General features: G+C 51.0%; 1 protein-coding gene across 1 annotated transcript in view; it reads right to left on the bottom strand.

Moving 5' to 3' along the window:
* Positions 1-1,406: 1,406 nt before the first annotated feature.
* Positions 1,407-25,085, bottom strand: part of SEC14L5 (SEC14 like lipid binding 5) — a 39,341-nt gene continuing 15,662 nt past the window's right edge. Inside the window, exons 5-16 of the mRNA XM_032397718.1 lie at positions 23,849-23,977; positions 23,003-23,195; positions 19,731-19,843; positions 17,489-17,678; positions 15,400-15,488; positions 15,238-15,308; positions 13,565-13,736; positions 10,197-10,331; positions 9,003-9,137; positions 8,229-8,456; positions 7,162-7,340; positions 1,407-5,159 (exon numbers count right to left, since the gene is read on the bottom strand). Coding sequence (XP_032253609.1) covers positions 5,051-5,159; positions 7,162-7,340; positions 8,229-8,456; positions 9,003-9,137; positions 10,197-10,331; positions 13,565-13,736; positions 15,238-15,308; positions 15,400-15,488; positions 17,489-17,678; positions 19,731-19,843; positions 23,003-23,195; positions 23,849-23,977 — 1,743 coding nt within the window. The 3' untranslated portion in view covers positions 1,407-5,050. The remainder of the gene's footprint in view (positions 5,160-7,161; positions 7,341-8,228; positions 8,457-9,002; positions 9,138-10,196; positions 10,332-13,564; positions 13,737-15,237; positions 15,309-15,399; positions 15,489-17,488; positions 17,679-19,730; positions 19,844-23,002; positions 23,196-23,848; positions 23,978-25,085) is intronic.

The raw sequence follows: 25,085 nt of genomic DNA, 5'->3' as shown, positions 1-25,085 counted from the left end.
CAAGGCTCTTAGGAGCCCTGATATGGGAACATTCCAGTGTGATGCCCAAAGCTTTCCTTGGATTTGCAAAGGGGTCTGTGTCTCAGAAAACTTTGGGCTCCAGGAAACTCTTAAGTCAGAGGTTTCAAGTTATGCTTTTTGGGGACCCCCGTTCCTTGGGAATGCCTTGGTGGGGGAGGGGAGGCACTGAAGTGGGGAGAGGGGGAAATGGTCTGAAGAGAAGTTTGAAAGCCACAGCCGCCTTTCATATCCCTGAGAGCTACCTGGCACTTTTCCTTCTGGCTCTTTCCAGGCCCTGCCCAAACTCCAACAGCAGCTAGTGCTCTGAGACCTGCCTCCATGGAGGCCCCAGCAATCTGCTTTGGACCTGGGCCCTGGCCTCAGAGGAAGAACTGGTCCCAGAGGCAGCCTCTGGGCCACAAGGGAGCCCTAGTGTGACTTGCCCTCTCTGGGCCCTTCAAACCCCAGGAGGCTTCTGGGGAGGCGATTCTGCCCAGGACAGACGTCAGCAATAACTCATGGCTCAGACCTGATCCTAGTTGGCCTGCCCCAGGGACCTCTGTCTTTCTCAACAGCCACCACATGCTGGCTGGTCCTTTGAGAGCTCTTACCCACAGTTGCAGAGAAATCCATGGAAAAGTCCCAGAGAATGAATGCACGCACTGTACCAAAGCAGGCAAGGGCTGCTTCCTCTCCCTCATTTGTATGTGTTGGGTAGGGCTGGGTAACCAAAGCCAGTGTAGATAGGGGGCCCTAGAGCAGTCACACAAAGAACCACACCTCCTCTGCTCCCCCAAGTGACAGTCTTTGGCCTTCTGCTCCAAAACAAGAGAGCCTTTTCAGAACCGCATGATGTGCATGGCAGCACCCCTGCTGTGTGTCCCAAGGAAGCTCACAGGAAGGACAGATAGTGCCCTGGACAGGGCCCCCACCCCACCCCCAAACTCAGGACTATGGCTGTCCTTGGACATAACGCTAGGACATAGGTCAAACCCCAGGGAACAGGGCAGAGTGACCCAGAAAGATGGACGGCAGGGCCCTCAACCTTCACCTGGATACCTGGCAAGTAGAATCCAGAAACCCACCCTCAAGATTCCAAGTCAGCAGTGCTGAGTGGGCCCGGGGATCTGCATTTAATACCACTGATAAACTACGCATATATCTGTGTATGCACCCTATGCATATGCAATCGTTTGAATAGCATCCCCCTCCCCCGGAATTAACGTCCACACAGAACCTTAGAATGTGACTTTCTTTGAAAGTAGTCTTTGCAGATGTAATTAGTTAAGGATCTCAAGCTGAAATCATACGAAATTTAGAGTGAACCCTAAATCCAGTGACTGGTGTCCTTATAAGACAGGAGACACACAGAGAATAAGCCATGTGAAGACAGGCAGGGACGGGAGCAATGTAGCCACAAGCCAAGGAGCTCCAGGAGACTCCAGAAGCTCGAAAGAGGCAGGAAGGATCCTCCCTGAGTGTTAGGAGGGGACACCTGCAAACACCTCGATCTCAGACTTCTGGCCTCCAGAACTGTGAGGGAATCAGTTCCGGTTGTTTTAGGCTACCAAGTTTGTGGGAATTTGTTACGGCAGCCCTAGAGAACTACTACTGTGTATCTGTGCTTTATATATAAAAATGTGATTTTTTTTATGTGCCCCCTTTCCCCAAAGAACCAACTCGCAACCCCTTGAAGGTGATACCGCCCCTGTGAAAATGCTTTTGAGTCTTATAAACAGCGGAGTAACTCTTGAACAAGCCCAGGGAGACCTCCGGGGTTTAGGAAGTAGGCAGTTGAGGTATATCCAAATCTAAAATGTTTAATGCTTTTGGTTGGAGCAAATGATCAGGCAAACAAGGAACATCATGTTTTACTGGCTGAAATAGAGTGTGTGGAACAGAATTATAGTATTCTCGTCGAACAATTTGTTTTACAGGCAGAGCAATTCCAGAGTGCAGGATGGGGGATAAAAGTTCTCAGAATCCCCGTATTTCAGCCTGTAGAGAGAACATTCTCTAGCTAGTTGGAGGAAGTACCACTCTGAATGATGCTCTTCCAGATTAGTGGATTTGCTCAGAAAATGCAAGCAGTTTCTAAAAGGGAAAGTAAGAGGGAAATTATATCCTGACACCCACTTTCCTCTGGATGCTCATGGTGCTGAGCCTTCTGTTTTATGAGAAACAGTGACAGGCGGGCATCCTCAGGAAGGAGTCTGGAGTGTTTGGTTGAGAACCCTTAAATCATCAGGATAACCTCTGACGTTTATCATGTGCTTTCTGTGTGCTGGGCACTGGGGTTGTGGACTCTACAGCTGCTCTCACTTGTCCCACGACAACCCAGTGAATGAGGTAGGCACATCCCCATTTTACAGATGAGGAAACTGAGGCACAGGGGAGTTAAGTCACCTGCTGGAGGTTACGCAGCTAGTGAAAAGGCGGTTGGGGTTTGAACCCCACCCCGTCTAAATTCTAAGACCCAACCTCCTAAACACAGTGCATGGGCAGGATCCTTTTGCTTGTGGGTTGTTTCTGTTCTGGTCACAACAGGTTAATGAACAAGAGGGAGAAAGAAACCAAGCCAAGGAGCTTCCAACCCTGGGGTCTAGGGAAATACAGAAGCCAGGAACTTGGCAGCCCTTCCTCGGATTTTTAATTTCACACCTCCCAAAGGGAGGAAAGACCTATTGATTGATGAAGCTCCAGCTTGGACCCCAGAAACCGCCAGCAAGGGAAGGGGGGACTGCGGCAGATGCCACCATGGCTGTTTGCTGTTTCTGTGACCCAGCTTCTCTTGTCCTGGGGTGATCTGCTTTCTCCTATCCCACTGCTGCTTCTGGAGGAAATGGCAATCACAGGACCCACAGCCCCTTGGCCAGTGCATCTGTAGGAACGAGCACACTACTCAACAGGGCCAGCCAGAGCCTTCTGTGGGATCTGATACGGGAAGAGAATTCTCTCAACCTTAGAGACTGTGAGCCCTATGGTTGTGGCTTGGGGCTGCTGACAGACACCTTTCCCACGAGGTGGAGGAGAGGATGAGACCAGTGTGAGAAGAGATACAGAGCTAGGAGGCCTGGGTGAGGTTGAGAGGATGAGCACATGAGCCTGAGGACACTGTGCTCCTGGATCCAGCCATACCTGCAGCAAGCAAGCCCTTAGCCATCCCAGTTACAGGACCCAGGGAATTCCCTTTGTTGCTTAAGCCAGTTTGAGCTGGAGTTTTCCCAAGGGAGAAAGAATGAGCTTTCAAGGGGAGAACTGAGGCCTGAAGCTCATCCCTTTTGTCCAGGCTGGACTGTTCACAGCAGATCCAGGTTCCAGTTGTCAAGCCATGTAGAACCCCAAGTCAAGGAAAGGTTTCTCCATCCTTCCCTGGTGCTAGTCCTAGATAATTAATGTGTGGGGAGTGCCAGGGCAGCTTACCCCAGAATGCTTCTAGGGCACACCTGGGTTTTAGAGGCAAGCTAGAAACTCATCTAAAGACTGGTGAAAATATCTCAGATTCCTCAGTGATAAATGTCCAGTGACATGGGAGCAATTAGCTTTGAGAACGTTTTCAGTCTCCCCCTACCTCTCTCCCTCATGTGCACACACACCTTGATGCAGGATGCAGTTTTGGATTTTGTTCCTATACCTGAGGAGCAAACAGAGATAGATGAGACTCCCTCCCTGCAGGGAGAAGGATGTCTCTGAGAAGGTATCTCCTTCCCTCTGCTCCAGGTTTGGAGGTGAGGTTGGTGTGCAAGGAAGTCCTTGCTTTCCTTGCTGCATCATGCCGAGACTGCATGGAAGCATGAACCCCATGGCTGTAAGCCTAGCCCTTGGGCGAGACGCAGTGACTCTGGGTGTTGACCAGAGATGACCCCCAGCTGTAAGCAAGGCTATGAGAGAATAGTCTGTCAATACTGAAGCTGGTTCCAGGGGTCAGATTTGCCCTAGGGTGGACAAAACAAAGTCACAACCTCCTCCTCCCCATAGGGGAGTCCTGATGCCACGTTGAGATCCTGGATCCAGCCTTACCTGAAGCAAGAACTCCTGGACTGGCCAGTTGCACGTGATGATGACTGGTTACCCTTTTGTGTGGGTCTCTGTGACTTACAACCAAAAAAAGTCATAATTAAACAGCTCCAAAGGGGGGGGGAGGACCTCCAGAGGAGTTTAAAGACAGACAGAGCCACTTCATCACTGCCTGGGCCTCTCCACCCTCCTCAAGTCGGTGGTGGTCAGGTTGACTTCCTAGCCAAGTGCTGGGACAATGGATTTCAGGTCCAGGTGGGCTGTTCCCCACAGGAAGTGGAGCCTGTAACTCATATAACTGCTCACCATGCATGTCTTGGGACACAGGGTATTGCTATGGAATCAGATGCAAAAACGGTCACTTCTGCCTACCCAGCGTCCTTTCCCTCTTGTGGGCTACCCCAGTATTCCTAGAGGCAACCTGCTTATGCTTTTCAAACCAGGTGGTTGGCTTCAGGAACAGGCATGTGGTCCAGGTGGACCAATCATTGAAACCCCATCCCCATCCCCATATGGTGATTGGTCCAGATTGGACACAGGACCCTGCTGCTGGCCAATCAGTGTTCTCTTCCCTGGGAACTGTGATTGGTTCAGGGACCAGTGTGGGACCCAGGCAGGCTGATTAAACTCCGTTCTGGGAACTTGGATGGAACTTTGGGAGACAGAGGTTCTCTTCCGCTGAGCCTAATGGTGATGGGGTCCCCTGCGTCGGGAGGGCACCTGAGAAGGAGGCTGTCCAAGCAAAAGCAGAGCCAGAGGTGGAGGGGAGGCTGAGTCTGATGACATCCCTGAGCTCCCAGACCAGGCCGACCCAAAGGTGGCCCACCCACTCCTTGGTTTTCCTTACGTGAAGCGCAAAGGAGATCATTCTGTCTTTGCATCCTCGAGAGTGCACGAGCTGGATCATTGCCATTGGCTCCAGATGCCCCAACTTAGTGTCCAGACACAGGGCTGCAGCCCACATGGTCCCAGACCCCGTGGACACTTGCAGACATAGGAGGCAAGCGGGCTGCCCCACAGGGCTCAGTCCCAGCTATCTGGAGACCAGGGGGCTGCTGTGGGACTGGCCAGAAGAGGAGGAGGTGGTGGTGCTGAGCTGGGAGAAGCCGCTGGTGCAGGATTCCAGGCTGGACATGGAGCCCCTGGGGAGGAAAGGCGTCGCACGCACATTACCTTCTGGTGGTGACACAGCCCTGGGGCCCACACACAGCAGTGGAAAAGCTGGTGATGCTGCAAATGAGGCCCCAGGGTTCTTTCCACAAGACTGGTAACCACCCCAGGCACAGAGGGCAAGTGCAGAGGGAAAAGCAAGTGAAGTTACGGTGAGAAACGAGGCTCCACCCATTTTCCTGCCCACTGCCCCCCCAACCCCGACAAAGATCCCAGCCTGCCACATACCATTCAGGGGCTTCCTTGACCTGGAGATCTAGCATGGCCCAGAGGGTGCCAGCACCGCCAAGCCTCCTGCAGCTCCTTAGAGCTGAAGACTCTCTGCTGCCCCAGAGCTCCAGTCTGCATTCTGACAACACCCCCCCACCCCCCACCAGGTGATTTGTGTGCACACCACCTAGGTCTCAACTCCAATGTCACTTCCCAGGTACCTCCCCCATACCTCCTGCCAACCCTATGCCAGGCCCCTTGTCCTGTCTCTGACAACACCCTGTGCTGAGACCTCTGGCACCTCCTAGCTGTGTGACCCTGGGCAAGGACCCCAGATTGGAGTACCTTCGTGGCATCCACTGCTGTTCATAATTACATACAGGTGTGATCATGTGGCCTCCTGCTCCATGATGGCAGACCCTGTGTGTCTGGTCCCCCAGGGTCCGCCCAATGCCTGCCTACTGAGGACAGCCAGGGACTAGCCCTTGACCTGGTTCTCTGTGAGCTCTTGAAGGTCAGGGCAGCAAGGTTCCCCCACATGGACCAGACCAGACAGGCTGGCAAGCAGCATCTGGCCCACCCTTCAGCCTCCACCTGCCCTCCTGGAGGCAGCAGCCCCCAGGTGCTAGTGTCTACAATGTCTGTCCCCTGCACTGGCGCCCAGTGGCCAAAACAAGCTGCTTCCCAAAGAGGAAATCACCAGCCCTCCCATGCTGTGGGGCTCTCTTTGGAGTAAAGACACTGGCCCAGTATCTCTCACATTGGGCTGCATGTGCCCTTAGGCTACTTGGAGCTCCACCTGGCATATGGATACAGATGCGACACCCTCCTGGAGCCTCAATTTGACTCCATGGTAAAGAATATAAAGCATTATTTTTAGAAGGAAACTAACACAGGGGCACCTGGGTGGCTCAGCTGGTTAAGTGTCCAACTCATGAGTTCAAGCCCCATGTTGGCCTCCACGCTGGGCGTGGAGCCTACTTAAAAAAAAAGAAAAGAAAAACGGAAGCTAACAGAGATATGTCATGAAGCAGGATGCAAAATCACATTTGTTTTTAAAAGATAAAATGTAAAGCCTTGAAGACACTGCCTGCTCCATCTCCTCACCCTCTGCTTCATTTTTGCTATCAAGTGCTTACTGTATGCCTCAGTGAAGGGCAGGCTTCCCCCAACCATTTCTTCCTGATGACAACCCCGTGATGTAGGGGTTTCAGCGGTCCCTATTTAACAGATGGGGAGGCTAAGGCTCAGACACTTAAGTGACTTACCTGAGGTCACACAGCAACCAGAGAGTGCTGGAGGTCTTAACCACTACACTTCCTGCCTCTCTGAAAGCAACACTTGGGGAGATGTGTCTGCGAGACACTATTCTAGAATGTTCTAGAACAGTCCTACCCTGTTTTATGGGTTTCTAGGAGTGAGAGGAGTTCCAAATAGGAGGGCCTTGGGCTCCCCTTCCCCCAGCAATCAATCTGGTATGTTGGGCTTCTGTCCAGAGTTTCATTTGAAGGGGAGGTTCTGCAGCTGAAGCAGCATTTGGACACAGTGTTGGATCTGATTGCTCACACAGGTGCTGAACCACTGGAGAATTTTAACAATACCAATGCTGGGGCCCCACCCCTGGATAAGCTCAAAGGCAAGTAGGGAAGATGAATCCAATGTCCCCCAGCCCAGAAGGAAGGGGCCTCAGAAGTGCTGTGGGCCTGGCCTGGAGAGGAGGAGGGGGCCCTTCCTGCCCAGGTTCCCTACTCCAGCCCCTCCTACCTGAAGTCCTCAGACGCCAGCACCTCGTAGTAGTAGAGGAGTTTGCACTTGGGGCCAGGGCTGTGCAGGGCTGTCAGGACGTCCTCCACACCCGGGAGGCTGCAGGCCACATTGCCAGGGGGACTGTGCATTTGCCACTGGAGCAAGTAGATGCCAGGCCACCGGGTCACATGGGAGCCCTGAAACACAGCAGTCCTGCCTGAGGCTCTGGCCCGCCTGGGGACGGACGGGAACCCCTTGCTAAACCAGCGCACCCATAAATCTTCCTCGCAGGGCCTCCGGAAGTCATCCTTGACCCCTCCGCTGTTACCCCGTATCTGTGGGGACTGAGAGCCTCCCTCTGATCTGGTGGGAGTGGAGGCCTGGGGTGGGGCTGTGGTGGCAGGAGAACAGGTGCAGTTGGTTAAACGCCTGGATTTTGTTGGGCTTTTGTTGTGCTGCCCCAGGAGGGATTTGGGCAGAGAGCTGGCAGGTTGGTTAGAGTTGGTGGAAGGCCTGGGCGGTGAGAATGGGGGTGTTAGTTGTTACAAGAGCAAGTTCAGGGAGGGCTAGGGGTGCTGGTGTTTGAGGTACAAGACAGCCTGCTGCTCAGGGACCCTGGGTGAGATCCGCTGTGCTCACCGGAGTCTGTGCAGCGTGAGTGAATGAGTGGGGCTGGTGATCTAACACTTGTGAGCCGTGGCCTGGAGGAGCATGTGAGTAACAGGGGGGTTCATGTTCCAAGATGCATCTGAGTTCTGTCCCCAGACTTAGAGCATCTCTGCTGCATAGGTTCTGAAACTAACACATCAGAAATCACTGGGAGAGGGTGAGGGATGCAGAGTCCAGGCCTCGTGCCCAGAGGTTCTGAGTTACGCCCCTGGCATGGGGCCTGGCAGCCTGCATCTTTGACAAGAGTCCCAGAGGATTCTGAGGCTGGGATCCTGGGGTCCCCAGAGTTCTGGATCTGTCAGTCCTTTCTCCCTGAGTGTCCTACAGGGTCCCTGAGGTCAAGGGCCAGAACCCTGGCACACAGTGAGCACTCAATCCTGTATCATGAATGAATAAATGAACAAAGGAGTTCGAACCTGGATGCTCTCCCCTTCCCGGCAGACAAGAGGGGCTTCGACACGGCTATAATCCACACCTAGGACCCAGCCTTTGTCCATCAGCTGCCCGCCAGCCCTGGCCCCGGGCTCCTGGGGGCCAAGCTTGGGCATCTGCTTGCTGTGGTACAGGCTGAACACCACGTCCCCTCTCAGGATGTCAAAGTCCCAGGTGATGACTGACTCCCCCTCCAGGATCTCCACCGCAACCTGCATGGAGGGTGGGGGGGAGGGGAAGGCATAGTCTGAGAGTCCCATCTGGAATCCCACCAGGAGCGGGGAGCTGGGATGGGGAGGTCAGCTGCAGTAGGTGCTGTGGGGTACCCACCTGGATGTCCAGTCCCCACTGCAGGGAGGATGGGCTGCTGAGGCCCCCAGCCTCCACTGTCTAAGAACTGCTCTGGGCAAATGGACCTGCCTCTGTCTGAAATGGCTGGGAGGTCCCACCCTGTCACAGGGTGGGTGACCCACAGCCGAGGACTGACATGAGAGTACAAAAGGCCTGCCCATCTGTCATGCTCTGCACAGCCCAGTGCTCCCCTCAGATCAGGCTGGGCAAGACTCGGCTGTATCGCCCCTGTGCTTACATCCATCCCCACACCCACCCTGTCCCACCTCTCCTTACAGGTTTCTCCCGAGAGCTCACCCTCAACAAATCACTGGCACAAGAACCCTCATCTCAGGCTCTGCTTCAGGGGACCCTGGCCTAAGACAACACCCCATCCCAGCGGGCCCTCCCAGGCCAGGTCCCAGCACCTCATGGGGGGCCCCTCGGAGCACGCTGGCCGACTGGTAGGTCTCTCTCCACTGCTGCAGCTGGTCCGTGTGCCCCTGCTCCTCTTCTGTCAGATAGAGGGACTTGGGGACCAGCCCTCCTTCAGGGACATTGCACTGAGGGACAAAGACAAAGGTGGCAGGCCTGGCTGACCCACAGAAGGGTGCTCTGTGACCCCTGAAACTGTACTTGTCACAGCAACCCCTTAGTGAGTAGGGTGCAGGGCTTCCATTACCTCATTTACTCTCCAGAACCACGATGCAATAGAAGCTATTATTCTTTCCTTCCGTTTCACAGAGGAGGAAAATGGAAGCTCAGAGAGGTCGGGCCACTTGCCCGAGATCACACAGCAGAAAGTGCTGAGCCTGGGCACAAACCCATGTTTATTGGGCCCCCCAGGCTCATGTCTCTTATTACCATGCTGGTCTTGGAAGCCCATTTGCTAAACATAAATCATGCATATGTATCTCAACAAGCTTGAGAAAATGGGGCAAGCTTGGCAAAATTCCTGGGAAATGCCTTTTTTAAATTCAGAAATCAAGTAAGCTTGGAGTTTGGTATTCTGTTAGAGAAGGGAGAGGGGCCTGCCCTCCCACAGCCAGATGAGATAAGACCGTCGTGACCCAGGGTCACCCCTTCCTGTGTCATCTCACCCCCAGGGGGAGGCAGTAGAAGGGGTCTGTGGTTGCCTCCCCTTGAAGCAGTTGGCCGATCTTCCCACTCCATGGGGCTGTGGGTTGGGAATAAATCCCTTTGGATACACCAGCTCCAGGGTCCAGACCACTGGGATGTTTGAGTCACCTCTCCCAGAAGCAGAGGGTGCAAAGTCAGCAGGTAAACTCTGACTGCTGCCTAGCAACATACTGAGTGGGGAATACCAAGGTAAACCTTTGACTGGCCTGGTCTCTGGGCTTCTGGAAACTTCCATCTGGATCACTATGTTTGAAAGAAACAAGGTAAGGCCCCTCCTTTGGAGAGAACTCACCTCTCTTTGGGGCAGCTTCGAAAACAAGCCCTGCCCCCCCAAAAAGAGAAAGCATGACCTCTCCAGGTACCAGCACCCACACACACAACAGAGGGCCCCACTCCAGCCTCCTTGGACCTCTGCAGCCCCGCCCCAGCAATCTCTGGCTCCTCCCGCGGCCACAGCCCAGGCCCTGCAGCCGTACACTCACCACACACTCTCCCCCGAGGAAGTCAGGGATCACTTCTTTATCCAGGTAGTCCACGAGGCCTCCGGGGCCCTGGTAATTGCTACCGCTGTAGATGAGAAACTTCTGTCTGGTGTTCTCATTGATGAAGGGGCTGATCTGAAGTGGGGGAGAGGAGACAAGATGGAACGGTGTTTTTGTTTGTTTGTTTTATATGGAGATGTAATTCACATCACAAAAAATTAACCATTTTATCTTATTGGTTTTTTAAGTTTTTATGTATTTAAATAATCTCTGCACCCAATGTGGGGCTCGAACTCATGACCCTGAGATCAAGCATCACATGCTCTTCTGTTCTTTTTTTTTTCTTCAAGATTTTATTTATTTATTTGAGAAAGAGTGAGAAAGTGCAAGTGCACGACTGGGGGTGGGGGGGGTGGACAGAGGGAAAAGGAGAAGCAGACTCCCCAGTGAGCAGAGAGCCCAACACAGGGTTCAATCCTAGGACCCCGAGATCATGACCTGAGCCGAAGTCAGACGCTCAACTGACTGAGCCACCGAGGAGCCCCAATGTTGCATGCTCTTCTGATTGAGCCGGCCAGGTGCCCCAGAATTAACCATTTTAAAGTGAACAGTTTGATGGCTTTTAGTTCGTTTACTATGTTGTATAACTACCACTTTCCTATAATTCCAAGACTTCTCATCACCCCAAAAGGAAACCCCATTCCTTTTACACATTCATACACATCAGTGGCTCCTCGCCATGCCCCTCGCCCAGCCCCTGGCAACCACCGATCTGCTTTCTGTCTCTATGGATTTGTCTGTTCTGGACACTTCATAGAAATGGAAGCACACGACATGTGGCCTTTTGTGTCTGGCTTCTCTCACTCAGCATCATGGTTTCCAGGTTCATCCATGTCGTAGTCCTTTTTATGGCTAAATAATATTCCACTGTATGGATGATCCTGTTTTGTTTACCCCAGATGGAAAGTATTTCAATGCTGAACTCAAAGCTGCATGTCGATCCATTGTTTTTCACGGCACACACACTCCCCCCCCCCCCCCCCCCCCCCCCCCCCCCCCCCGCCCAGTGCTGGTGTGGTATCTGACGAGGTACATAGGTGGGGCAGGAAGGGAGGACTTGATATTGGCAGGGCACCAGCCAATTCAGCAAGGAATGCCACAGGCCAAAGATGGACAGGGAACCGGGAATCCCACCTGTGTGGTCACTCTCCTTCAGCCTCCACCCCGGGAAGCAGTCACCTGCGGGCCTCGGCAACCTGGCTCTATGCCACCAGCTTCCATCTGGTGTGGCCACTGGGCAGGGGTGGGGGGCAGCAGCAGGAGATGGGAGGTGGGAACAGAGAAAGAGGCCAGGGTACTTCCTCCCCTGCCCTCTCCCACCTCAGTGCCCCTGGACACCCCCACTTCCACCCCATTCCAGCTCTTATGGGGCTCGGTAACAATGTCATTCCCTCTGCTTATCCCTCCAGCCCCCTGGGGGTGGTCAGGGTTCACTGCAGGGGCTAGCCCCAGGGGCCTCTCCATCCTGCCCATACCTCTGCAAGGAGTTCTTTCATGTTACATCCCCATTAAGCCACTGGGGCGAATCCCACTTTTGGCCAGAACCCTAAGTGACTGGCTCCCACCACCACGCAATATACATCTTCTTACAGGTCTCCAAATAGCAAGGGAACTTCACTTTCACAAAGATCAGGATATTTCAAGATAAAAAACTTCAGGAGCAGGTCCTGCCCGTCCCTCCTACAGCTTCTGCTCCCCAGCCCAGCCCCAACAGAGCCTTGAAGTAGCCACAGGAGCTAGAGAACATTCTGCCCCAAAAGTCTGCTCACATCCTCTCGTGCTGACCATCCTCCATGGCTCCCTACTGCCCCAGGACAAAGTCCCACCTTCACCACAGCCTGGACTTGGCAAGCACTGGTCCCCGAGCATTTTCCCAGCCTCTGCCAGGGCCACTGTCCCTTTTGCTCCTTTTTGCCCCAAACATTCTGGACTGGGTTTTCAGTTTTTCAAAAAGCATCAAGTACAATCCTGCCTCTAGGCCTTTGCCCATGCTGTGTGGGTTGCCTGGCCCATCCTTCCTCCTGCCCTTCCCTGCATGATTCCTGCTCCTTCCTAGGGTCTCAGCTACAAGTCACCTCCTCTGAGGGACCTTCCTCAGTTCTCCAATCTAAATTACCCCCTACGTCACCCCCTGTCTGACTTAGCCTCTCCAAGAACCCTGAACGTCCTCACGCCCTTGCCACGGGGAACCATGAAGTGTTTGCTTGTGTGGGGTTATCTGCTTTATCTCTCCCCGCCCCGTGACAGTGGTGGGGAGACACAGTGGCTGGCTTGTTTACTTCGAATCCCCAGGGCCTGGAAGGTGCCTGGCACATAGTAGGTGCTTAGTGAAACACTGAATCCACTTAACTCTCAAATGTCTATCCTGATTGCACCTCAATTTATAGCAGCAGTTCTCCGGTTTTCTGCAGCACTGAATCCTCGGAGGGGCCTGTGGACCAGTAGCAAGGCCCCGGGGCAGTAGTTTTCAGTTGCCAGTAACAACCTGCTCATGGTTGTGAGATTGATTCAGCACATTGTGACTAGCCTATTTTTAATGGAATGGAATAGAAGAGCTAAGAGGGTGTTGTACGTAGTTAAGGTAACCATTGCTTGCTGATCTGTTCAGGTGTGTGTGTGTGTGTGTGCAGGCACGCGTGTGTGTCTGTGTTAGGTTGTAACATAACGTGTATTTCTTACTGTGGGTCTTGGGCAAAAAGTTTTAAAATCCCTACAGCACAGGATCCCAACACTCCTCGGAGCCAACTCACAGGAACCCTGGGAACGCTGTACAATCCTGAGTGTGACTAGTGTCCACAAAGCAGGACAACAGATACATAAATCATGGTCTACCCATATGGTGGAATCGTATTCAGATCTAAAAAGGAATGAAATACTGATCCATGCTACAACGTGGATGAATCTGAAATCATGATGCTCAGTGAGAGTAATCAGATGCAAAAAGCCTCATATTGTATGATCCCACTTATGTGAAATATCTCAAATAGGCAAATCCATAGAGACAGAAAGCAGACTGACGGCTGCTAGGAGCTGGGGAGCGGGGAGGAGCAGGGCTGCTACATGGCTTCCTTTTGTGGTGCTGATAATGTTCTGGAACTAGATGGTGGGATGGTTGCACAACCCTGTGGATCTACTAAAAACCACTGCATTCTGCACTTTGAAAGGTTGGACCTTATGGTCAATGAGTTCTAGCTCAATAAAGCTGTGACTTAGAAGAAATGACATGGAACAAGCAGGCAGAGGGAACCCACCCCCCACCTCGGTCATCTCCACCGGGCAGGAGCCTGGCCCCGGGCACCTGCTCTCACCAGCGTCCAGAGCACCGGGAAGACACGAGGGGCTCGCACGATGAGCAGCCGACCCAGAGTCTCGGGGTAATTGTCCTCCACCACCTCAATCATCCGCAGCAGGGCCTTCACCCCCGGCCGCCACAGGTGACGCATGTTGAGACCCTCCAGGTCCACCAGGCAGGTCCAAGAGCTGCAGCAGAGACGGGCCACTCACTCCCGCTTGCTCCACCACCTCCCAGGGCCCCTGACACCCTCAGAGGGTCTCAGGAGTTGGCAGACAGGAATGGATGGAGAGGCTCAGGAAGGCAGGGCTGGGGGTAGAGGGGCAGGACACTCCCATGGATCCTACCACCCCGACCCTTAGCTGGGGAGGCCATGTGAGGAGGAGGTTCAGAGCCTGGCCTCTGAGGCTAGGCACCTGAATTCAAGTGTCACCTCCACCCCCGAGAGCTGTGTGACATGGGCAACTTCTTCATCAAGACAGTGGCAGTGACAGCAAAAATCCCATCTCGAGCAGTTGTTAGGATTAAATGAGGTAGTATGTGTAAAGCTCTCCGCAGGGACAGGCCATAGCACGCACTCGATAAAAGCCAGTTATTGCTACCAATTGTTGAAAGGGTGCTGACTGCTAAGAGCACACTCCAGAGCCAGATGGCCTGGATTCAAATCCCAGCTCTGCCGCCTGCTGTGTGGCCTTGGCCAAGTTCCTTAACTTCTCTGTGCCTCCGTTTCATTGGTACTAATTCATTAGGGAAATGACTGTTTTACTGCAGCGGCTAGTTCTCAGGAGCCTCTCCATCCTGCCTTTGTTCCCTTCATCCAGTCCACACCGCTGCAAGGAGTCCCTCATGACACCCTGTCATCTGAGCCATGTCGGGTGAATTCCACTTCTGATCAGGACGCTGATTGATCGATTTCTCACCCCAACCAATGTATGTCCCCTTAGGAAAGCTCCAAACAACAAAGGAACTTAATTTTCCCAAAGATCGGGCTACGTCAGGATAAAAAGCTGCAGCAGCAGGTGCTGCCTGCCCCTCCCCCCTGGGGTGTAATAAGGACAACATGAATCAGGTACTTCGGAGAGCACCTGCTGCAGAGTGTTACACACGCATTTGCGTTATCCCTCCACGGTCGTCGTTTTTGATGATGCATAAAGAAACCCTGGGACTGGTGATATTATTCCCACATTATAGATGAGCAAGCTACGGTTCAGAAAGGTTCAGTGCCACTGTAAGTACTCATGTGGGAAACTGAGTTCGGGGCGAGTCGGAGAGGGGCGGAGGTTACTGGATGTGCCGTGACACCTGCGAGTCCATCTGCCTGGGAGACAGAGTCAAGGTGGCACTTGGGGGTGGGGCAGAGCTGGCCTCACAAAGCAAGGTCCAGGGGGTGATGTGGCACAGGGGTTCACATCCTTGAGCCCGAAACAGACAGGAACAGGTTCAAATCTCAGCTCTGCCACTTACCCACTTAGCAGCAAGCTTGGATGAGCATCGCCCCTCTGAGCCTCCGTTTCCCCCTCCACAAAGAACAGGGACAATAATAGTCCCTGCCTCCCAGGATCGTTGTAAGAATTAAGAGAGGACATTTCTGTAAAGTACCTAGCATGCTTCCTGGCCAGCGTCTATGCCCAATGAACCTTGGCTGTTTTCACTATTTCAGGGGAATTTGCTCTTGGCTGGGGTTCTTGCCTGATGGGACGGCCAAACTGCTTTGTGTTCCCTTCACATCTCTTCTGTCCTTCCTCGTTGACAGAAAGAACCTGGAAAGTAGAGAATGTGCTGGCAAACATTCACTTGGCTGCCCCACCCACAGGCAGCCCCAGGATCCAGGGAGTGGGGACCCCGACTCACGTGCTTCAGCAGCGCCTCTTCCCCCACGGCCTTCATCAAGCCTTTGGTGTCCATGTGGCCCAGGCGCAGGATATAGAGGGGGCGGCCGTCTTTGAAGGCGAGGCAGGCCGAGCAAAGAGAAGGGACATTATTTCAGGGGTGCTGGTGAGAGGGCAGGCCCAAACTTCTCCTCAGAGAAGGCGGTGCCAGGCTGTGGCTCAGCTTACCTCTCCCGTCCATTTATTCGAGAACGCTCTGCCTGCTCCCAAGAGGGGCTGACACCAGTTATGGCAAAAGAAGCAAAGTGTCCAAGTGTCAAAGAGACAGATTTACATCACACAGGAAACTGGCTGAGGGGCATGCGGCAGTCTCTGTACGACCTCAGCAACTTTTCTGAAAACCTGTCCTAAAATTAAATGTTTATTTTAAAGCTTTTTAAAAAGAAGAGATGAACCATGTTAGGAAGGAATATGGAGAGAGTGGATAATGTTGGCTCTTAGCTTTCTGTCAACCAAAGCGAATAGGAAAAATAAGGAAGAATATACGAATACAGTCGATTCTTATTACTCATGGTAGTGATGTTTTCTAAAGTGATCTTGAACAATGACTTAGGGAACAGTGAAGCATCGCTTCGAGAAAAAACATGGGGTAAGGTCCCTGCGAGCCTCTAGACATAACATTTTTGTTAACTGAGATACATAACTTTGTCCTGAATTTCTTAAATTCAGGTGCACTAGCCTCAGAGGCCATGCTCATTAAGGACACTTTATTGCTAATTAAGGAGACTTTATTGGGTATATATTGTTGATACATCAACATCGAACTCACGGCCAGCAGCACCACACTGAAGCCAGGACGAAGCTTATCTAACACACGTGTTTTCTCTGTGAGGCACATTGCAGCCTTCTTGTGCTCGGGAACACTAGCCAGCACTTCTGCACTTTGCCTGGGGGCCATTTTAAACAGCAAAAATCTCTCACACACACACCACACAAAAGCACAAAATTGCAAAAAAAAAAAAAAAGTAGTACTAAGTGGACTTTAAAAAGGACTCTTGTTAACAGTATGAGAGCTGAAACAAAAAGGCAGAAGGACATCTTGAGGACACGAAGATCGGACAACTGACTTTTTGCCACTCTGCCCATGGTCGTAATTGACTGCAGAAGCACCCCGAGTATTGATTTGGGGGTTACAAATAAATTTGGGTGAGTAGGCAAATTCACAAATATGGAATCCATGAATAATGAGGATTGACTGCATATTAAAATAAAGTGCTCCAACCAGTTCTTCAGGAGAGTCAAGCACTCACCTTAATTGATATATATATGAATTTCTACATAAAGGGCATTGAAAAGCATAATGGGCACTGGAATCAAGGGCAGCTTTAAGAAACAGAGAGAAGTTATCTGTGGTGGGTTGAACAGTGTCCTCCAAAAATTCACATGCACCCAGAACCTCTGAATGTGACCTTATTTGGAAATAGCCTGCAGATAAAATTAGTGAAGGACCTCCAGATGAAATCCTACTGGATCAGTGTGGCCCCTAAATCCAATGACCTGGGGTCTTTACAGGAAGAGGAGAGGACACAGAGAGACACCCCGAGGGAAGCCATGTGAAGACAGGCAGAGATTGGGGTGACATGACCACAAGCCAAGGAACACCTGGAGCCACCAGGAGCTGGAGGAGGCAGGGAGAGATTCTCCCCTAGAGACATTGCAGGGAGCATGGTCCCACCCACACATTGAGTTTGGGCTTCTGCCTCCAGAACTATAAGATACATCTCTATGGCCTTAAGCCACCCAGTTGGTGGTAATTTGCTACGGCAGCCCCCAGCCACTAATGCAAATCACGCAGCCATTATGTGTGGGGTCTCAAAGACCAAAAGCAAGGCTGAGCTAACGCAGCCACTGCGTGAGAAACGTTGCTTCCAGCCCAAATGTCTATTCCGGCCCTACTTTTCTCATGGCTGGGTGAACCCCAAGGGCATCTCCAGATGCCCAGGAGAGTCAAAAGGAAAAATCATAAGAGGCTAACATGAAAAGTAGCCTTCAAAGCGCCTTTGGCAGTGACCAAAGTGTGCGCTCTGCATTATGTAGGTAAAGGGACGCACCTATGTCCTGGTAATGCCAGCCCCCCGCATAGAATTCCTCCAGGAGGGCAGGGGGTCGCCACGTCTGAAGGAGGAGATCCACCTGGTGCTGCTTTCTCCAGCTCAAGGACTGGCACAGCATCTCCCGGGCCTTGTCCAGGTGGAAGTCACGAGCCCGCAGGAACCGGAGAATGTGCTCATCTTTGGGAATCTGAGAGAAGAAGGAGAAAGCCGTAGAATGGTATTCCCTAACCCAGTGGACAAAATTATGGAGAATGAGTAGCTCCTGTCTTATCTGCAAAACACTTAGCTGGGAAAAGGACCATACACTTAACCATGACGCAGTCTAGGGGTGAACTGTAGGGAAAATCTGTGAGTTTGGGCTGCCTGACGCTCCTCCCTCCTCATGTACCTCTTTTCTTTTGGGGAGCTGCTTTTCCTCCCCACTCCCCAGCACCCATCCTGGTTTTAGCTGGTGTTGCCAATCAGCACTCCACTCTCATGGCCTCAGGGGTGGCACAACCCAGATTTAAACCCAATTTAAATCAGAAGAATGGGTCATAAACCCCTTTCTTTTTTTTCTTTTTTTTTTTTTTTTTTTCATAAACCCCTTTCTCTGCAGTGGCAAAGGTGAGCCTGCAAGCCACGGGCAGCCACAGCTCCAAGCTCAACAGGGAAGTTAAGTCTGACGGGGATGAAGCAGAAGCAAACAGATACAAGAGCTCAGGGGTCCCAACCATGTGTGAGTCCTGGTTCGGGACATCCCTGAGGCAGGTTGCATGGGCCCCTGTGCGAGGCTGAATGATGTTCCTTCAAAATTCACATCCACCCATAACCTCGGAATGGGACCTTATTTGGAAATGAGTCTATACTGATATAATTAGCTAAAATGAGGTCACAATGGAGTAGGTGGGCCCTACTCCAGGAGGGGAATTGGGACACAGACACAGGACAAACTGGGGGAAGAAGGCCATGGGATGATGATGGAGGCAGAGACTAGAGTGCCGCATCTATCAACCAAGGACTGGCAGCAGCCACCAGAAACCAGGAGGGAGGAAGCATGGCACAGACCCTCCCTCAGAGCCTTCAGAAGGAACCAACCCTGCCCACGCCTTGATTTCAGACTTCTGGCCTCCAGAACTGTGAGAATAAGTTTCTGTTGTTTCGAGCCACTCAGTTTGTGGCATTTTCTTTCAGCAGCCCTAGAAAATGAATACACCCTGCTCAACAGTTATATGAGACAATAAATACTCCTCTCCTTATTTTCTGCCTTGACTCAAGCTGCATTCCTACCACACAGAACCCAGAGACTAAGTAATAGGCTGAGGTGACAGGGTAAGACCCCGCCAGCTCTCCTTCCTTCCCTTAGGCAAGTAGCAACAGGCAAGGGAAACCCAGCCCCAATGAAAGCTCCCCTTTTCTGAGTGCTCATCCTGAGCCAGACACGACTCTAGGCACTTTATGTGCGTTGTCCCTTGTAATTCAGTGCAGATGGCATATGCCGGCATCATCTCCCTTTTATAGATGAGAAAACAGGGGCAGATAGGTTAATCACAGCCCAACATGAAAGTAACTCCCTGTCTGCCCCCCTGTCTCCCTTGTCCGCCCCCACCCCAGCGTGGGGAGGGGATAGGAAGGAAGGGCAAGCTCGAAGTTCTTATTCAACAGAGCCGAAGGTCAAGTCCATGCTTGGGACCTACATGCACAATGGACATTCATGTGATGGGACTTCGAGTCTAGAGCCATTTTTGGTTGTCACAGCTGGGGGAGAAGAGCTCTTGGTATCTACTGGTGGAGGCCAGGATGCTAATCAGCACCTTGCAGTGCACAGGACAGCCCCACTCCATAAAGAACTGTCCAGACTCAAATGTCATCAGTGCAGAGGATGAGAAAGCCCACGATCAATGGTACGCACAGCACACGTTATAGATACATGAGACAATACATAATAAAAAGGCAAAACAGGGGAGATGGGTGGGGGATGGGGTAACTGGGTGACGGGCATTAAGGAGGGTGCTTAAAATAATGAGCAGTGGGTGTTATATGCAAATGATGAATCACTGAATTCCACCTCTGAAATTAATAATAATAGTATATGTTAATTAAATTGAATTTAAATTAAAAAAGAAAAAAAAGAAAGCAAAATACAAGTTTCCAGGATTGCTAATTACATCAGCGTATTTACCTGGCCCTTCCTCCCCCAGTGCCTGAGGTGAGTAGCTGTCATTGAACATGCTTTCGTAGACCCCAGCTCTGCACCCACCTTGCCTTTATGGGTCTCCTGCAGCCAGTGCCGAAGCTGGATCAGGCAGCTCTCCTGGACGGGCGTGAGATGGCCCAGGTACCTCTCAATGTAGTCTGCATCCAGCTTGTCCTCTGCAGGAGAAGATGGGGGAGTTCAGGACCAGAGGGCAATACCACTCTCTTCTCCACATGGTCTACCCTTTCTGGAACCCTTGCCTTACTGTCCGGCTCGGATCTGAAACGTCGAGTACAGTGGCCCTTTCACCGAAAAACAGCCACATGGGCTCCACATCCTCCAGTCTTGCCAAACCATTTCCAAGGTGGTTCTGAAAACTCATGGTAGGGCCAGCCTGGATCTCACTATGGCAAGTGACGTGTCCTTTGACCCTCGGAAATCCAGATAATTCCCACCCCCTGGGGCTGTCCTGCCCTCTGAAGATATTAACAATATGTGCTCATTGTTTCTAGACAGGCATCATCTCAGTGAGCTCTCCCAACATGCCTGTGAGGCGGGCACACTACTGTTCCCACTTCATGGAAGACAAAACTGAGGCCAAGAGAGGTTAAGTAGCAAGTGAATGCATGTGGTGCACCCAGCATAAAAGAGATGGTCAGTAGATACAGTTCCTTTTGTCTTCCCACCTCCCAGCCCCCTTGTGGGTTTGAGGCTTTTCGTTGACAGAGCCCTGACCCCAAAATATAGCCGGGGAGCTGCGTAGATCATCCCCAGTGTTCAGTCCCCGTCCTACACAATTGGGCTGTTTGGGGTCAGCGTGTGCAGGCATTTAGAGGCTGGGCTCCAACATGGAGGTCCTGGTGCCCACTCTTAACTGCTGGGGTGGCAGATGTGGGCATGGTGAGGCACACCAGCATGGGAGCATCTCAGCAGTGGGTAGGCGGCCCACAAAGAGCAGCCGCCATGAGCACAGCCCATTCTCTCTGTGTGCACAACCAGTAGCAGGACCCAGTGGTTCCCTCTAGAACAAAAAAAGTCCAGGGCTGGAGGTCAGTAGGCATCTGGGTAAGCAGAAGCAGGAGAGATGCTGGTGGGGTGCAGTGGGGGAGCCTCAGAGTGGTCCGAAGTGAGATGGGAAGGGAGCGTGGAGAGGATGAGGGCGCAAGCACAGGCGGGGCAGGAGATACCAGCATCCTTCCGGCCTCTATGCGGCTGTCAAGGCCCCTTTCTCTGGAGCACAAAGGCCCAGTGATTCAGGGCAGGGTGGAAGGGGCATGACTCTGCCTCTCGCCAGCCATCCTGAGCACCTGCCTGCTGCTGGACAGCACAGACAGACAAGGAAGGAAAAGCCTGGTGCAAAATGAGTAGGGCACAGGGCTTGACCACCGGATAATGTGCACAAGAAGGGGCAGAGGTTTTAATTTTTTTTAAATATTTTAAAAGTGCACGTACCACAGCAGCCAGCTAGTGCACATACAGTTGGCACAGAATAAATGTTTGTTGAATAAATGCATTTTGTTCTCCCTAAACACTGCCCCAGATATATTATTAGTTACATAGCATATCTCCAAGAAAGCCAAGCCCTACACTTCAGTGGCCCCAAAGGAAAGACTAAATCATCGTGAGCACTAATGCATACGGTTAAAACTGAATTCATGGGGTATGTGTAGTTTTGTGTCCTAGGGTTTTTTTTTTAATTTTAACATTAGATTGTGAACATTTCCCATGTCAACAAAAGCCTAAAATATGACAAAGGGCTAATTGCCTTCAGTACAAAGAGCTCTTACAAAGCAGTAAGAAATAAGTGGGCAAATAGGAAAATAAACAAAGTACAAGAACAGAGATTCACAAAAAAGCAATACGGAGTCACTAAGCACAAGAAAATAATATTTGGCCCCACTCATCTACCAGTGGTCACTTTTTGCTTTCTGAAAGATTTTATTTATTTATTTGAGAGAGAGAGAGATGGAATGCATGAGAGGGGGTTGGGAGGGTGGAGAGGCAGAGGGAGAGGGAGAAGCAGACTCCCCTGCTGAGCATCATGACCTGAGCTGAAGGCAGACACTTAACCGACTGAGCCATCCAGGCACCCCTCAGTTTAAAACATTTAGTAACAGTCTTGTGGGGAGGCAGGGTGAGATCAGGAACAGACACAGTTATGCACTTTTGGGGGGAACATTGATTAGTACGACCTCTTTGTAGGCCTAATTGGTAAATCTGACAAAATTTCGGCTGCATATAACCTTTGACCCAACAATTCAACTTAAAAAATTTTATGCTACGTATATACTCATACCAATATAAAAACAACCTTAAGTAGAAAGATATACTATATTATTTATATTTTTTAACAAATGGGAAAAAATAAAATTAAAATTTAAAAATAGAAACTTAAATGTCCATCACTAGAAGTTTAGCTAAATTAACTAAAAATAATCAATAATCAATAAATGTTTATTAATAAGTAAGTTATGGTACAACCACACCATGAAATACTGCAAAGTGCTGAGACAGAAGCAATGACACAGAAAACTGTTCAAGCAACATTAAGAAGTGAAAATAAGCAAAACATCCAGTAGAATGTATAACATGCTTTCACTGATTCACCGTAAGTTATACACGTATGCATGCCTGTATATATGTGTATGTATGCACATATTATGTGCATATATATGCCTAGATAATTTTAGGAAATATGAACACAAAACACCAGCCGCATAGAGGCCAGAAGGATGCTGGTATCTCCTGCCCCGCCTGTGCTTGCGCCCTCATCCTCTTCACGCTCCCTTCCCATCTCACTTCGGACCACTCTGAGGCTCCCCCACTGCACCCCACCAGCATCTCTCCTGCTTCTGCTTACCCAGATGCCTACTGACCTCCAGCCCTGGACTTTTTTTGTTCTAGAGGGAACCACTGGGTCCTCGAGGATGGCCTCGAGGGAGAAGAAAGGAGTCTTACTTCCTAATTTACATCTTCCAAGAAATTTGAATTTTTTTTTAACATGCATTACTCATATAATTAAAAATAGTTGAGGGGGAAAAAAAAAAAAAAAAACAGAGAAAAGGGCAGCCCTGAGGCACCATATCAGGTCAATTCCTGATTTAGAAATAAATCAGTTCTGGCTCTTGGGCCAGAAGGAAGACAGGGTAAAGCAGCGGGGAAGGGAGGAAGCTGAGTCATTCCAGGTCCCAGACCCGTGCCCAAGGGGACCCGAAGCAATTCTCCCCCGCATGGAGTGAGCAAACCCTAAGCAGGCTTGTGGGGACTGGGTGGCGGTGGGGAGGGGTGGCCAAGGGCACAGAGCTGGCCAGCTGGCCTCCGCCACAGGGACCTACCGTCTGTAAGAACTGTCTCAGGAGCAGGGCCTGGGGCACTGCCGGGCCTGTCAGCCTCCAGGGAGCCAGGATCCCTCGGGCCAGCCTGAGAGCGGGCGTCCTCCTCTCGGACGGGGGCAGGCATCCACCGGGGAATGTGAGAGGTGCCCTGGGAGATGAGCTCGTTCAGGTAATGCTCAATCACTTCCTTCCCCTGGAAGCCAGAGAGATCAGAGGCACGTGAGCACCAGGACAGGAGCGCGGGGGTGGGGGGGTAAGGGCGTCAGCCTGGACGTCACCCTCATCTGGCTGCAGTCCCAGCCCTGACACGTGGCTATTGAGCAGTTGAAATGTGGCCGGTCCGAATGGAGATGTGCGGTGAGTGTCAAATAGAAATGGGATTTCCAAGAGTTAGTACAGAACAAAAAAATGTAAAATAGTTCATTAATAAGTTTTCTATGGATAACACGTTGGATAAAATATATCATTAAAATGAATTTCACCTGTTTCATTACACGAACAGGCTTCTCTCCTCAGTGATGGGTCTGAGATCTTTACACAGCAACCATTTTAACCAGGACAAAGCACCACAGAAAGCTCTTCCTCTGTCCAGAGTTCACTACAGAAGCCCCAAACATCAGGGGGCTTCAGGATAATGATTATGGTGCCTCCATTACGGGCCGGATAGTTTCCACTCACTATCTTGTGTGTTATGGTCATTATTAGGATACCCATTCTATGGATGAGAAGACTGAGGCCAAGGAAGGTTAAGGATTGATCTTGCCCGATGTTACTTGGGTTGTCAGGTGGTAGAGCGGGTTTTGTGTACCTTCCTCCTTGTGACTGACACAGGAGCCCACCCCTTACCCTCTTGACGTTGGCTGTGTACTGTTTCATGGCGATCTTCTCCAGGGCATTTTCGAAGCCAAAGAAGGACCGGATGTCGAGCGAGGCACATTGCTCAAAGCAAGTCCACTCTTCATTCTCAGGGTGGACCTGAAAGCCAGGCAGGGGTAATGACAAGGTCTCAGTGTGGGGGATGCCGTGCCCACCCCCCCGCCCCAGGGGCTCTCTTGGTGATGTGGGCCCAGGCAGAGCAGACAGCAGACAGCACCTAGAGCCCCACCCAGAGAACAATGGAAAGTGTTAGAGAACAAAGAGCCTCCTCATGAGAGGACGGGAGAAAGTGGGTCTGGTGTCTGCATGCCTCTCCCTTAAAAACTGATATATAATAATATATTTAAATGAGTAATATATTTAACATACAATTATATATAAGCAAGTTAAAAATAATTAGTATATATTCTAGATATATATTTTAAAGTATGTATTATGTCATATATTTATATATAATATATATATATATAAAAGCAAGGACAAACTTTGTTGACACAGCTATTACGCAGACCCAGGCTTAGTACTTCTCAAACTTCCGTGGGCAGAAACATGACCCGGGAGTCTGTTAAACGTGCAGGTTCCTAGGCCGAATGGGTCCAGGGCGGGGCCTGGAAACAAGCATTTCCCAAGCAGCCTTGGTGATGCTGATTCATCTGTTGGCTGAACTCACTCTGAGAAATACTGCACTAAAAATGATTTATAAAAAGCTGCCACCCACTCAGTTGTTAAGCGTCTGCCTTCGGCTCAGGTCATGATGCCAGGGTCCTGGGATCGAGCCCCGCATCAGGCTCCCTGCTCAGCGGGAAGCCTGCTTCTCCCTCTCTCTCTGCCCCTGCTTGTGTTCCTGCTCTCGCTATCTCTCTCTGTGAAATAAATAAATAAAATCTTTAAAAAAAAAAAAAAGGTAACACACCTACGGGGCTTAGCATGTGCCAGGCACTCTCCTAAGGGGTTTGGATAGTTCACTTCCTTTAATCCTCAACACAACCTATGTGATAGGTGCAATCATTAACCCCATTTTAAAACAGATGAAGAAACTGTAAATGAGGGTGCATTTCATGGAGGAAGGAAAGGAGAGAGAGAAAAGGAAGAGGGAGGCAGGTTGCCAGGTTTTGCCAACAAGATACAGGATGCCACATTTGAATTTCAGATAAACAGTGAATAATACTTTGTTAAGTATGTCCCAAGCAATACTTGAGACTATTTA

The sequence above is a fragment of the Phoca vitulina genome, unplaced genomic scaffold, assembly GCF_004348235.1.
Source record: "Phoca vitulina isolate PV1807 unplaced genomic scaffold, GSC_HSeal_1.0 scaffold102, whole genome shotgun sequence".
NCBI classification, from domain to species: domain Eukaryota; kingdom Metazoa; phylum Chordata; class Mammalia; order Carnivora; family Phocidae; genus Phoca; species Phoca vitulina.
Note: the sequence above shows the minus strand (reverse complement) of the source record. Positions and strands in the feature narration are given on the sequence as shown.